The sequence below is a fragment of the Galleria mellonella genome, unplaced genomic scaffold (assembly GCF_026898425.1).
Source record: "Galleria mellonella isolate WM207_F2 unplaced genomic scaffold, CSIRO_AGI_GalMel_v1 utg96, whole genome shotgun sequence".
Classification (NCBI taxonomy): domain Eukaryota; kingdom Metazoa; phylum Arthropoda; class Insecta; order Lepidoptera; family Pyralidae; genus Galleria; species Galleria mellonella.
In genome coordinates, this window is record NW_026442179.1 from 1,493,597 (window position 1) to 1,509,985 (window position 16,389).

At 33.4% G+C, this 16,389-nt stretch overlaps 2 protein-coding genes across 2 annotated transcripts; one reads left to right on the plus strand and one right to left on the minus strand.

Moving 5' to 3' along the window:
- Positions 1–81: 81 nt before the first annotated feature.
- Positions 82–9,863, minus strand: LOC113523591 (protein SPT2 homolog). The gene is made up of 8 exons (XM_031907458.2): positions 9,663–9,863; positions 9,050–9,446; positions 4,735–4,845; positions 4,016–4,312; positions 2,844–3,743; positions 1,016–1,136; positions 758–846; positions 82–326 (listed from the first exon to the last, which is right to left on the minus strand). Exons 1-8 carry the CDS (start codon positions 9,717–9,719, stop codon positions 241–243), a joined length of 2,058 nt encoding a protein of 685 aa, XP_031763318.2. The 5' UTR covers positions 9,720–9,863; the 3' UTR covers positions 82–240.
- A 1,761-nt stretch (positions 9,864–11,624) lies between these two features.
- LOC113520007 (60S ribosomal protein L27a) lies at positions 11,625–14,143 on the plus strand. Its single transcript, XM_026905266.3, has 5 exons — positions 11,625–11,735; positions 11,901–11,964; positions 12,190–12,287; positions 12,981–13,133; positions 13,978–14,143. The coding sequence occupies exons 1-5, from the start codon at positions 11,733–11,735 to the stop codon at positions 14,104–14,106; spliced, it is 447 nt and encodes a 148-aa protein (XP_026761067.1). The 5' UTR covers positions 11,625–11,732; the 3' UTR covers positions 14,107–14,143.
- Positions 14,144–16,389: the final 2,246 nt, after the last annotated feature.

Here is a 16,389-nt window from a genome sequence, read left to right on the forward strand (position 1 = left end):
TTTTGGACCTTTAGTGACCACACTTAATACTCCAACAAAAATAAAAAACATTAAATTGTATCCAAATGAAATATAAACATCTCCATTATATCAAATAGTGTACTAAGTATTTCAGATACAAATGTACATGTACACATATAGACACATTTAATATACATAAAATATATGTAAGATATAACATTACAACGATCAACTGATTATCGTAATTTGGTCCATGCCATGAATAACAGTGAAAAACAATCAGTCGTCGCTTATTCGACGTAACTTCTTCTTTTTCTTCTTCTCCATTGCTTCTAATTTCATATCTTCTAAGTCTTCCATAATACCTAAAATCATATAAAAATTTTTAATATATTTTTCGATTATTTCTTAGTTTTTTTTATTTATAGACTCGATTGTTATTCATTGATAGGGGCTGTAATACTTAAGATAGATGTACGTTGACAAAATGATAGCATGCTTAAAAAGACATGTAAGGCTATATGTATTTTTAAAGTTTTTTTTTTTATTTAACAACCTTTATTATATTTTCATGAATATTGATCTAAATGTAATTAATTAAAAGTAGTTAAAAAGGTGTTATATAGTATAAACTATAAATTTAACATACTCGCGACACAGCCATGAACCGCGCTCATGAATAAGGGCTCCTATTGGGTTAGAAACTAGTCAGGCATCCCCGAATTTCAACACGAGTAAAGCCGACATAAATTCCAATACAGTATAACTACAATTGTTATTATTCAACAATACTTACCAATTTTTTTGCTAATGTACTCCTCTCGCTGTTGCCTTGCAAAACTCGATTCCATTGTTGGATCATCATCATCGTCAATATCTCGATACCTAGAAATTATATGTGTATATTATTCACTGCACTTATTAATTACCGATCTCATTTATAAAAACATAATATATATATATATATATATATATATTTAATACTGTAATAAGGAGAAATTATACACCAAAATACATTATATGAAAACAAAAATTAAATAATAGTAATACGTACTTGGATTTGTCATAACCAAATATCTCTTTGATATGCCTTGAATAATCCATATTCTCCTCGCCATCATCTATGAAATCGTCCATTTCAGAATCATATTCAGAGTCTGAATGTACTATACGTTCTGAAATAAAAGTATATAAATTTAAAAACCTGATACAAATCGGAAACTAATATGAGAATTAATTGCCAAACTAAAATGGTAGACAGAACTAAAATGGCTGATACATGACACCTTACTCCTCAGAAATGGTAACACATGAAGGGTTATTATGAGTGACAAATTATACTCTGTTATGTGCATGCTACTGTTCATGTTTATTGGCGATAGTTACCATTTTCCATCAGATGGGCAGATGACTGCCATTCTAAGTTATATAGTCTAAGTTTGGAAGTAAATCCTCGATATATCTACCTTCTTATATAATTTAAACTAATTGCCTTAGTATTCTTACAATTTACATTAATCTACTGTATGTATATGCTATACGAGGTTTGTCCGAAAAGTACGTATAAAAGTTTTTTAAAAATTTTATTTTACAATTATTCAGGTAAATCAATTTTATCCCCTTCAAAGTACTCCCCCTGTGACATAATGCACTTGTGCCAACGCCGTTTCCACTGTGAGAAGGCTCCTTGAAAGTCCTCTGGTTGTAGGTTTCTCAGCTGCCCCGTCGTAGCTTTTTTTATCTCATTTATGTCCCCCAAATGCCGCCCCCGAAGTACCAATTTGGTTTTTGGGAACAAGAAGAAGTCACACGGGGCCAAATCCGGCGAATAGGGGGGGTGTTCGGTCACCGTAATGGAATTTTTACTCAAAAACTCACGGAACGATCTTGGCGCAAATTTTTTTCATTTGAAGTTCGTTTCTTAGAATTTCGTGGACCACGGTTTTGCCCAAATTAAGCTCTTCAGCCACCTGTCTGACCGTTAAACGACGGTCCCCATTAACACAAGTTCGAATTCTTTCCACGTTTTCGTCGGAATGTGAAGTGGAAGGACGTCCTGAACGTGGGTCATCTTGAACGCTTTCTCGGCCCTCTCTGAATCTTTTTAGCCACTTGTGGACGGTTGGTTCCTTCACAGCATCATCCCCATAAACTGTTCTGAGATCGGCAAAAATTTCACGGCCATTCTTGCCGAGTTTCGAGAGAAACTTGATTACGACGCGCTGCTCTTCAACGGAAGCGGGCTCCATGCCGACGGGGTTTCGTTAAGAGGTAACTTCACAGATGGCGTGACAAGCCAGTTCGCACCGCACGGCGGTCAGACCAGAACTGAAGCATTGTTAGGGACATAAGGAAGGGGTCCTGCGCTTACCTGGCCTCCCCACTCCTCTTTCTCGCATTCCAGAACACTTTTATACGAACTTTCCGGACAGACCTCGTATTTGTCACCTTGCTCACTCAATATACATTTACCAGCAGCCAAATTACTTTTATTAAATTCGGTGGGATGGGACTTTTAGGTCCGATCTCCACTGTAGTGCTGGTCTCGATTCGCTTTGCTCCACTCTCATATGGTCAGTAGGAACTATTCGAGTTTGATCGGAACAGGACTGCATTGTAGTGTAAATACACATATTGTTTTTTATGTAATAATATTTTACCAGACTGAGAGTGGAGTGAAAGTGAACTGAGACGGCACCATAATGTGGATAAGACCTCATGATACTATAACCTTGATGACATGACAACTACTATAACCCTTGTCTAAAGCACCATAGTGTGGATAAGACCTCATGATACTATAACCTTGATGACATGACAACTACTATAACCCTTGTCTAAAGTGTTGTGTAAAATCAATTCTGTTTTAACCAGTTACTTACGTTTTTGCTTTCTTCTTATATCATCAGGATGCATTTTTCTTTTGACATCACCTGGTGGGAACTGGCGCCCACCATCAACATGCCCATTCTTTTTAAGTGAACTGACATGTTTGTCAAAATCAAATGTACTTGCAAATTTAGGCTTACTGGTTCCAGCTTGAGGTTTACTTTGTGTACTCCTATCATCAGGTCTCTTAACAGGCATTCCTTTACTTGTTTCCGGAAGACGTTTGCCATTATCAAGCTTACCATTTAGTTTAGTAGATCCATTGCTAGAGATTTTTTCCTTTACTGACGTAACTTTATCTCTAGTTTCATTTTTTATTGATTCCCTATTTTGTTTTGTCATTGGTTTCCCTTGAGAGCTGTGTTCATTCAAATATTTACCATTGTTACTTTTAATTGGAACAGTAGATTTTTTTTCAATGGTGTTTTTGTCTATCCTGTAAGTGTTTTGGCTTTTTAAATCAATATTTTTATTTACATCTTGTCTTCCACTTTGATCCTTGGAAAACAATTTTGATCTATCTACCACTTTCTCTACAGGTTTGCTCGACTTTTCCATTGATTTACTACTTTCCAATTTCAACCTTGTCTTATCTAATCTATCACGGTCTCGGTTGAGTCGATCCATTTCCCTATCTATCCTATCTCTCTCTGCTTTTAATTTATCTAACCTCTCCCTGTCTAATCTTTCCCTTTCATTTTTCTCCTTTTCCATTCTAATTCTGTCTTTTTCCCTCTGCTGTTTTTCAACTCTATCTCTTTCAATTCTTTCTTTTTCTTCTTGTCTGTCTCTGTCGACCTTAGGGCTTTCATTTCTACCTTTATCGCCTAGTTTGGGAATTCGACCAAAACCAGCATCAGATTTTCTTTCATTCGGTTTTTCTTCTCTTGGTCCTGAAACAAAATTTATATATTTTAATAAAATATATGAATAAAATGTATATATTTACAAATAATCCATATTTTATTGCAATATTGACAAGTTGAAAAAGTTGTAACCGTGAACAAGAGTGCAGAAGCAGAACAATTAGAACCGGAGCAAATCGCAACATTTATATGTAGTACTAAATTATACTTGAAATAACAAACTAATGATTCTGTCAATACTATCTATTAATATTATAATACCCAATAATATAATTGCAGGTTTAAGTTAATGTATTTACCTTTCCTTGAGGCCGCTTTTTCTGCTTCTAACCGTTCTTGCCTCCGTTGGCGGCGCGCTAATTCCTCTTCATACTCCTTTTTCTGCTTTTTAGTCATCAGTCTATCTGTTTCTTGCTCTATACTTTGCTTCTTTGCAGCTACTTCTATGGGTTCACTCTTTTTCTGTTCAGCCAGTTTGAGCAATTGATTGAAATCTATTGGTGGAGGTGCTTGTTTTCGAATTTTAGGTTTTTCTGGTTTTGAATCCTCTTTCTTTTTCTCCGGTTCATATTTCGTTGGAGGACTAGATTCTCTTTCTAAAAAGGTATAATTTTTTTAAATTTTATACCAATAATAAAACTATAATTTGCTTTTTATACAATATTAACATATTTAAAGATTTGGTTATATGTATTAAAAATACAGTGTCACATCTTTTCATTTTCAGAATATCTGAGAAATGGGTAAGGGAACAAAGCACAATACACCTGTGCAAGGGAAGAAAAAATCGAAATAAAACTAAATAATCTATTTTACCTGTATAATAATAGTAAGCCCTATCCTTCTATGCAGAAAACAAAATAAATTGTAGATAGTATTTTAATCCTGACAAGTCTTTTTTCCTTTTTAGGCCCATATTAAAAATTTCACTTCATACAATAAATTATATTTGAAATACTAATTTACTAAATTTACTTAAAAAAAAGCAATAACAATTTGAGGTGATGAATTGACTTACCCCCAACTTCTCCTTTACGCCTCCTTTTATGAGGAACAGGATCATCTTCATGTTGCAGTGCATGTTTCACTCTTTCTCTAGTCCCGTTTAAGTCTTTCTTTACAGTAGAGTCTGCATAAAAAGATTGGAGTTAATTCTGAAGCACCATCATTGTTCTTTTACACTTGACATATTAAAAACATAATTTTGGTATTTGTATCTTCCTTTTCTATGCTCTGTGATTCTGGCATAAAACGGGCCACTGTTTTCTTTCTCGTGGATGTCATAAAAGGCGACTAACGGAATTTAATGGTTAACGGATGGGCATCCCACTCATGTTCCTACTCAAAAAGGTTAACCTTTCGGCTTTTACAAGAACGACTGCCAATTAGACTGCCAATCATGGCAACTACGAGTAAAACCCAAGTAAGAAACCTATGAACAGCAATGGAAAGTTAACAGCTGATATGACACAGTATGGACACACCAGGGGGAAAGGGATTGTTAGTAATGGAGACTAAGAATCCCATTGCTAGCAATATACCCAACCAGGTCGACCTCCTCGCGGGACCCCCTGGAAACTATCATGGTTAATTCCTGATGAATTCATCATGATGGGCTAACTGGCCTGTTTTCATTCTCATCGACCACCCTTCATTGGTGCTCCGCCAGCATATCCCGTTAGCGCAGGCGGGGTTACCATACCATTTTCACCCATTAAAAAAAAAGTATAGACACACCTTACTGCCAATTACAATTTGACCACATCCCCTTTCAGACATTGTCAAATGTACAGATGTTACTAGTTTCTGTAGTTGTGACAGTTACAAATTGTGGCATTTTTGTATAGTTTCTGATATGTAATATTTATATTATACTGCAGTATTTGGTACCTAACTAAGAAGACCTTGCACTATGGATAATAGACCACTAATGGACATATAATCTTTATATATATATATATATATATATATATATATATATATATATATATATATATATATATATATATATATATATATATACATATAAAAGAAGGAAAAGGATTATAAACTAATGGGGTCTAACTGTCCCATTGCTAGCAATATACCCTATAAAGTCATCAATCATGTGCAGATCAACTAACTCCTTTTTATCTGTACTTATGGCCTGCCACTAAATACCCATAGCACATTAAAAAATTTTTTTATACAACTTTGAATGGCAAACAAGCTGACAACCCACCTGATGGAAAGTGGTAACCGTCGCAAATATTTGAGAGAGCTATGTTAAAAAGGCTCAATGACTTTATGACTAAAAATAATATCTTAAAACAAGAACAATATGGATTTAGGAAAAATAGCTCAGCATCTTTGGCTTGTTTCGATTTAATAAAATCTGTAATGGAGGGATTGAATAATAGGGAGCACGTAGCTGCAATATTTTTGGATATGACTAAAGCTTTTGACTGTTTAGATCATAATATAGCATTAAACAAATTATATAAATACGGAATAAGAGGAAATGCACATAGTTGGCTAAAAAGCTATTTACAAGATCGCTAACAATGTACCGAGACGTTTAAAATTATTAATGGCTATAAAAAAATCTATAGATCTATCCCAAAATTAAATAAAGTAGGAATTCCTCAAGGAAGCATTCTTGGACCATATATTTTTTTGACTTATATAAATGATTTGCCTAATATAATCACACATAAATGTATACTATATGCTGACGATACAACTATATTAATAAAATGTAAAAATAAAGATGACTTAGAAACACAAATTAATGACACATTACAAAATGTTATAAAATGGTTAACAGAAAATAATTTAAAAGTTAATTTAAATAAAACCAAAATAATACATTTTGGCACACATCATTCAAAATCTGTAAAAATAAATATAAATTACCAAAATCAATCAGTGGAATTAGTGGATAGTACCAGATTCTTAGGCATAATTATAGATAGAAATTGTAACTGGAAGGCCCATATAGAGGCCTCGTGTAACAATCTCCATAGATTCGTGCATGCGATACGAAAATTAAGATTGTCAGTATCAGAACAGGCTGCACTGAGTGCTTATCATGGATACGTATCCTCCATACTTTCATATGGATTACTAATATGGGGAAACTCTGCAGAAATTTCCAGAGCCTTTGTTGTGCAAAAGAGGTGTGTTAAAGCTATATGTGGTGCAAAAATTAGAGAAAGTTGTCGCCCTCTTTTTAAGAAATTAAATATTCTTCCACTGCCATGTATGTACATTAGAGATTTGTGTATATTTGTAAGGGAACATGCTGGCTTTTTCAAAAGAATATCGGATTCGAGAACACGTACAACTAGACCAAACGACAAATTATATGTACCAAAGTGCAGGTTAGATTTACATAAAAGAAACGCATACTGTATGGCTATTAAAGTTTACAACCATCTACCAAATTACATTAGAGAAGTAACAGCTCATACAGTGTTTAAACGTTACCAGAGGGAGACTTTGTACAAAAGTCGATTGCTTGGGTACCTCTGTCCCATTCGTGTTTCTACCGTGAAGCAGTTGTGTTTGCATGGCTGTGTTTCGGTTTGAAGGGTGGGATATGGCGTGAATTTACTGGGTACAGAGGAATAACATCTGAGTCCTCAGGAGTGGCAACGCATGGGGAGTATCATGGGCGAAACAGTATACTCTGTTATGTCCATGGTACTGCTCATGTCTATAGGCGACGGTTACCACTTTACATCAGGTGGGCCGTCAGCTTGTTTGCCATTCTAAGTTGTATAAAAAAAAAAAAAAAAAACTTAAAAATTGGCTGTTATGTAACGGGTTTTATACCATTAATGAATATTTCGCTAAAAAAACAAATGCACTTCACAACCTACACTAGAGATACAGTTGTTAAAATATTTTATTAATTTGGACAATTATTGTACAGGCTTTTATTTTTTCTGTTTACTGTAATAAATAATAATAATATATTGTATGACTAAGAAAAGGAAATATAATGTAGAATATATATATAAATTTATTATATTGTTAAAAATTTGCACGCCGACATAGAGGCAGAATGTACACGGGAAATATAAACCTCTATCATTTAAAATTACCTGCAATTTAGCAAAATAAATTCATTTCATTTCATTTCATTTAATTTCATTTCATTTCGCCTATAGACATGTGCAATACCATGGACATAACAGAGTATACTGTTTCGCCCGTGATACCCCCCATGCGTTGCCATTCCTGAGGACTCAGGTGTTTTTTTTTTGTTGGATGAAAATGGATTGGTAACCCCGCCCGCGCTAACGGGATACGCTGGCGGAGCACCAGTGAAGGGTGATCGATGAGAATGAAAACAGGCTAGTAAGCCTATCATGATGAATTCATCATGAAGAATTAATCAGGTTAAGTATATTGCTAGCAATGGGATTTTTAGTCTCCATTACTAACAATCCCTTTTCCCCTAGACTCAAGTGTTATTCCTTTGTACCCTGTAAATTCATGCCATATCCCACCCTGCAAACAGGGGGGAAAGGGATTGTTAGCAATGGAATTTGACAGCCCCGTTGCTAGCAATATGCTCTATTAGGTCGACCTCCATGTAGTTCCCCCTGGAAACCCGTATGAACAATTCTTGTTGAATTTGTCACAATGGGCTAACTAACCTGCTTCATCCTAACCTATCATCCTTCACTGGTGCTCCGCCGGTGTATACCAATAGCGCGTGTGGGGTTAGCATTCCATTATCATCCATTAAAAACCTTTCAAACCGAAACACAGCCATGCAAACACAACTGCTTTACAGTTGAAACACCAATGGGACAGAGGTACCCAAGCAAACAATTTTTGTACAGTCTCCCTTTGGTCTATCACAATCTAAGACTATCATTCCATTGTCACCAATACAAACAAACATACTCATGAACACAAATATTTGTATTGCATGGGGATTGAACCCACAACTATCAGTTTGTCAAAACACTACCTACCAAGATTATTAATACTGAAGAAATTGCAATCAGTTTCAAATCAATCATTGCAAAAAAAAAAGAAATGAAAAATTGCAAATAATGATGATCATCATGTCAGCCATTAACTGTCCACTGCTGAACATTTGCTTCCCCCTATTGAGAGGCTTTACCAGTAGTTGCCAGTCTTGGCAGGCAGATTGGCAATCACAGTTAAACTTTGGTGATATTTTAAGAGAAATGCTACTGCTCATCTCTCAACCACTAATTAGTCGCCTCTTACAATATATGATTAAAATTGACAAAATTAACTTATCCAGTAGTTTATCCACTGAAACAAAATCATTCATACCAATAATATTAGAATAAAATGCAGTTACTTACTTGACACTGGAAACTTCGGTTCATCAGGTATTTTACTATACTTCTGCATCATTTTCTGATAGAGTGCGGCCGCTTCTTGAGACTCATAACCATAGTCATCCTGATCCGGTTGATCAGGACCATCTCGTGTGATGGCTGTGTTATCTCTATCCACTGCATCTTCTATCACTGATTTATTAGCTGACTTTATAACTTTTAGAGTCTTTTGAATTTTTCGCAGAGCCTTAGGGTCACGCATTGCCAATAATTCTTGCCTTTTCCTATCAGCCTCCAATTTTTTCTGCCTTTCTTCTTCATCTTTTTTTGCCAAAAACTTCTGTATATTAGCTGATAACCTATCCCTCTGTTTTTGTTCTTTTTTTGGCGGATCAAATCGAGCCTTATAATATAGGTTATCCTGTAATATGACGAAAGAAGTTGGATACGACAAATACATATTGGACAATAAGGTTTTAGCAATCTGTTAGTTATCTTATTGAATATAACAAAACATAATTTGGTAGAGTAGTTTGTTGGTTATCTTAGTGTACATAACAACATAAAGAATAGCAAAAAGAAATGGCAATTAAGTCAAAGTAATTGCATAGTTTGTAAAATTAAAACTAAAACTTACAGATGATTTTTGTTGTTGATTTCGTTGAGCAGCTAGCAGTGTCTCTCGAAATTCCATTTTTAGACAAGTAAATAGACTACACTCTTAATAATAACACTAAAGCGTAAACATTGTTTAAATTTCACAAACTATTTACGATTTTCATGAAAATACGTGTCAGAAATAACTTGAACGAACAATCCAACCATTTTCTGGAAAGGTACTAAATAGAGTTGTTACTTCATATCGAAAATATTAGAATCACGACTTTAAATAAATATCGACTAAACAATCAAATAAATCGAATATTTTTTGTCTCTATATATAGATATAGTAATAATTTAAATTAAAAGAAAATAAACTCTATTATTAAAAAATATGACAATGATAGTGCACTAGAGAGAGAAGACTGATATATGGTATTTAGGTTAAATTTGACGCAGTTTCACCAATCCCATTATTCCACTAGACATGAATAATACTGCGCTAAATTACCAGTTTTTCGAAATATTTTGGCACACAAATAGAACTGGGAGATGGGAGAATTCGCTAGGTGTTAAGAACATTAGACGAAGAGATAAGATCGTCTGTTAGTCCTTACAGAGTGTAGGTGCGGGCATTTGTAAAATCATTGCCCAGGCGTTCTGCGATGGCCTGCTGCTCTTGCGTTGATCATTTTAGCTCAATGGCTTTTTTATATTTTTTTAAGAATGATAATGTAACGGTAACCTCAGCTGTGTTAACGTATACGCCAGCAGGGTATCAATGAGGAATAACAGATGAAAAAGAAAAGGCTGGTCAGTTAGCCCATCGTGATGAATACATCTAAAATCCAGCACGACGGTTTCACGTGACTTGGTATCATTCTTATTTTTCATTCATTTACATGGTATTTAGTTTTTAATAAAATATTTTTATTGCATTAATATCTATAATTATATAAATCTATAATCGAGAATTTTTCGATAAGAACGTTATCGTTTAGGTTCGTCTCTATTTAATTTCTATAAAAAAAAAAAAACTTTTTATTAATATGTTTTACGGCTCTGGATACCAATTCTTTATAGCCCGATATTATAAAGAATTCACTTTAAATTTGAAGTCTTTACCATATGTCATAAATATCACCATATCTATAATTATATATATATATATATATATATATATCTATATTATACCTAATATTTACACACTATAATATATAAGTAAATCACCAAAATCCATACAAACAGAAAAAAAAACACATGAGACTTTAAAATTTGATTTCAAATTTTATTAGGCGGGACGTCGCCGTCCCACTCAGGCATGTTGTTTAGATATATAGAAGACTATTTACAATCTAAAATAATATGAAATATGCTATTTACAGTAAAATATAAAATTACACAAATATTTTTTTTTTTTTAATTTCAATTCGCGCCTATCTACTTGAAAAGCCCGCCAAAAAGTAAAAAAATAAATAAAAAAAAACCTCCACACAATAAGAATTAATAAGAGACTGTATTCTACCAAATCGAAAAATAATTTTTGTAACATAGAATAAAATTAAAATATGAAAAAGACTAAAAAAGGCTATATATAAACTGTTATTTGTGTTTGAATGTATTTTTTGTCTTTTAATACAATTGTTGAAATATTATGAATGAATGAAATATAATATTAAAATATAACAATTTAGTCTACATGTGCTAATATAATTTAATTTTACCCTTTTTCAGAATTTATTATGATTACGAGATTTATATATCGATAACTATTTATAATTTTTATTATTAACTGTTGATAGATATACATTACATTTAAAAAAATAGATAAATTAAGCACTTTATCCTGTTTAAAGTCGGTTAAAAATTTATTAGTTTTAAGTTTTTAGTAGTTTTTTATTAAAAACCTACAATACTTTTATTATAGTAATAAATATTATTTAAATATTTGTTTTACTTTTTAGTAGTTTTTCGTTAAATACCTACAATACTTTTACTATAGTAGTAAGCGTATTGTATATGACAATCAAAATTGACACTGACACTTGTTTCATTTTATTTTTCTGTCTCTTTCTTTCTTTGATAATTCTTGTCGAAAGGCGAAATTATGGTTTGTGCTTATTTTTAATGTTTATTATCCATAATAATTACAAAGATCGTACAATATAAATACAAATTCTATTATATTTTACGATTTATATCAATGTCTTGTGATATTTCACTATTTATTTTTATAATGTACAAGATCGTTACTTGAATTATTGTTCTTCTGCAGGCCACATCCAAAAAGAAGACTAGGAAGTTGAGAGGACACGTCAGCCACGGCCATGGACGTATCGGTATGTTCCTATCACATTTATAATTCTTTAAAGAACAGAGATTCACAAGATCCTTCATGCCACCAACTTAACCTTAACACCATCCTCATTATGTTCATTCAGGTATTGTAGAGGCTACCTACTAATTTAAATTGGCAGTTGAATGGCAAAAGAAACAATATATATTATAATTATACAAGTAATATTAATGCTATTGCTAAAAAAGTTTTACTTGTAATATTCCAGGCAAGCACCGTAAGCACCCTGGCGGTCGCGGTAATGCTGGTGGTGAACATCACCACAGAATTAATATGGACAAGTACCACCCAGGATACTTTGGAAAAGTAAGTTGTATTTAAAATATTCAACATAAATATCATAATTTTAGATTTCCTGTGTATTTTATGGCTATATTGATAGAAATTAAAGCCTTGTTTATGTACCTAGTATTTCTCATCTTCATGGGAAAATAGCTTATTTTACTCAGATTTTTTTTTATCAGTAAGGTGAAAAAAAACTTGTAATTTTAGATGTTTATTTTGTGTTTCTTTTATTATATCATACCACATATACAATTTATGTAAATGCATTGTATGTGATTTGAAATGGAACATGCTCTCAAAAATATTATATGTATGTACTATTTTATAATTGTATTTCTCTCTAGTAAAAATAGGTTAATTCAGAAGTTTTACTTCTATCTTTGTTTGATTTAGTTTGATAGGTATGTTTTTACACCATTTTCTCTATAGGACAGAGGGAATGAAATCTTAATTATGTCCATAATTATTCCTCTTAAAGTTAATAAACACTTATATTGTCGCCTCTCAAAAATATAAAAATTTTATCTGGGTTACACAGTACCATTCTTTAAGGCAATTTATGGGTAAAGATTATTTAGCAATGGACAAAATGATGATAGTAAAAATTACTAACAGTGATATTTTTGCATTACAGGAAAGGTAACAATTTGATAGTCTGATAGTAGTAGTAAATTTATTAATTAAATATACAACTGTATTTAATTTAATTTTCAGCTTGGCATGAGAAATTTCCATGCCCGCAAGAACAAGGATTTCTGCCCAGTCCTTAATTTGGATAAGTTGTGGACATTGGTGTCAGAGCAAGCTCGCTTGAAATATGCCAATGCCACAGACAATAAAGTACCTGTCATCAACATTGTGAAGGCTGTAAGTTCACTTTACTTATTTGATATGATTTACATATAATATAAAAACAAAAAATTAAAAGGGACCAATTTGAAGTGCCACTGAACTGCAAGTTTTGAAAGGATAAGATAAGAAACAAACAAACTTACTTTCATATTTATAATATTAATAAGAATAGGCTTTATCCAAACTGTTTATATCCAAGCTCTATATTCTATAATCAGTTTTAAAATAACCAAATAGTTATTTTTTTTTTAATGTTAATTTTTATGGAAGTTGTAATGCTAGACATATACAGAGACCAGCTGGCCTACCATGAAATGTTTTCCGAAATTTCAGAGTCTAAACAGAAATTTGACGTTAAAATTACATAATACATGCCGTTTGGAAATATTAAAAAAGTTAAAATATTGTTTTTTTGGACTTTTATGATAGGATGTATGATGAGCGAAATGTTAAACTCCATTTATTGGTCCGATTTTGGTATAAACAAAAACACGAAACTGAGTCTGAAATTTCGGAATTTCATTTCATGGTAGACCCGCAGGTCTTTTTTTCTTATGCTTTAATTATTTTGCGATTTATTTATATGGATGGTTGCATTGTTTTGTTACGAGTTATTATAACTCCTAAAACCCATATCCGATCAGTAGACAAATTTCTCAAATAACATTATCATATGTTATTCCTTTATAATAGATTTCTATAGGTAAATGAATTTTTAAAATCAGTTGAGTAGTTTTTTATTCATTTAAATAGAAACAAATTTTTCTGTGTATAATATTAATATAGATGTAGATTCCCCAGAATTAAAAATATGGTATGAGATATCTCATCTGTAACACGATATATTTTTAATTTTCAGGGTTACTACAAATTACTAGGCAAGGGTAAACTCCCCAAGCAGCCTGTTATTGTTAAAGCGAAATTCTTCTCAAAATCTGCAGAGAGAAAAATAAAGGCTGTGGGTGGTGCGTGCGTATTGTCTGCGTAATTTTAAGTGTAAAAAAAATAAAATATAAAAGCTATAATATCTTTTATTTATTAAGAAAATATATTTTCACAATATTTTTATATTTAAATTGTAAGTGTCGAAGTCCCAGAGGATATCAATAAGAAAATGCTGGTTAAATTCTGTAAGGTTACTATAATGTATAAAGGTTAAAAATTGTAAATAATAATATGAAATGCTACTAATGACATTAAATGAAATTAAATGATAACCCCACCTGCGCTATCGGTATACGCTGGTAGGGCACCAGTGAGAGATGATCGGTGAGGATGGAAGTAGATCAGTTTGCTCATTATGACAAATCCCACAAGAATTAACCACGATGGTTTTCAGGGGGAACTGCGTGGAAGTCGACCTCATAAAGTATATTGCTAAAAATAGGACTGTTAGAACCAATTACTAACAACCCCGTTCCCCCTAACTTAACAGCATTAACGATCGCCAGAAAGGTAGACATTTAAATGACAGTTTTGATTTATGCTAGATGTAATATGACCCTTGAATTACTGTGAATACAAAACTATTGACCTAAAAAAATTGATTGGTTTAAATACACCAGACATAATTAGAATTCACTTAATGTGAATGAGGTGAGAAATGTGTAATGAGGGATGGTAAGTATAAATGTAGATCAGCTTATCAAGGCGAATTCGAAAATTTACCGCGATAATTTCCAGAGGAAACACAAAGGTAAACCTTACAGGGTATATCGCTAGCAATGGGGCTATTAGACTACTACTAATAATCTCTTAACCATAAATTGCAAATATAGCACAGCTAGGGGTGTCATGTCTACTCTCAGTAGGGAGAAAGAGATTCACTTGATGGCGCCCCGCCAGCGTATACTGATAGCACAGGCAGGGTTATCACTCCATTAACATTCATTTAATAACCTTTTGCTAGTCTAGGATAAAAAAGATTTTGGCAGGATCTCTGTTGAGGACTAATAAAAAAACAAATCTTTATAATAAGTAAAAATCTAATTTTAAATTAGATGTAATACTTTATTGCAATAAAATATTAAACTTATCTTACTACTTAATACATTTGTAAATGATGATTCAAGATCTTAATGTCATACAAATTAATAAATAATTACTCTATTCTTATGACACTGTAGATACTTTAATAAATTATATTGATAAAATATTTAAAAAATTATATCTGTGTTACATGATTCAGATGAAATAAATTGTTGCTGCAAATTATGTATAAGTATATATCTAATGCATAACTCACAAGTACTATCAAAAATGGTCCATTAGCTATTAGTCATGTCTGTTTTATGTCTAATAAACTTCAAACTAACAATTTGTCTTCATATCACTAGATATATACGAGGTTTGTCCGGAAAGTACGTATAAAAGTTTTTTAAAAATTTTATTTTACAATTATTCAGGTAAATCAATTTTATCCCCTTCAAAGTACTCCCCCTGTGACATAATGCACTTGTGCCAACGCCGTTTCCACTGTGAGAAGGCTCCTTGAAAGTCCTCTGGTTGTAGGTTTCTCAGCTGCCCCGTCGTAGCTTTTTTTATCTCATTTATGTCCCCCAAATGCCGCCCCCGAAGTACCAATTTGGTTTTTGGGAACAAGAAGAAGTCACACGGGGCCAAATCCGGCGAATAGGGGGGTGTTCGGTCACCGTAATGGAATTTTTACTCAAAAACTCACGGACAACAAGAGAGGTGTGGGCAGGGGCATTGTCGTTGTGAAGAATCCAATGCCCCTCTCGCGCCAATTCTGGACGAACTCGTGCCACACGAGCTTTGAGGCGTCTGAGCACATCGACGTAGAATTTTCCATCAACTGTCTGGCCTGGAGGGACGAATTCTTGATGGACAATCCCCCGAACATCGAACTCTTTCTCGGCCCTCTCTGAATCTTTTTAGCCACTTGTGGACGGTTGGTTCCTTCACAGCATCATCCCCATAAACTGTTCTGAGATCGGCAAAAATTTCACGGCCATTCTTGCCGAGTTTCGAGAGAAACTTGATTACGACGCGCTGCTCTTCAACGGAAGCGGGCTCCATGCCGACGGGGTTTCGTTAAGAGGTAACTTCACAGATGGCGTGACAAGCCAGTTCGCACCGTACGGCGGTCAGACCAGAACTGAAGCATTGTTAGGGACATAAGGAAGGGGTCCTGCGCTTACCTGGCCTCCCCACTCCTCTTTCTCGCATTCCAGAACACTTTTATACGAACTTTCCGGACAGACCTCGTATAAGTAGACCTTGTACTATGGGTTCTAACCCATAGTACAAG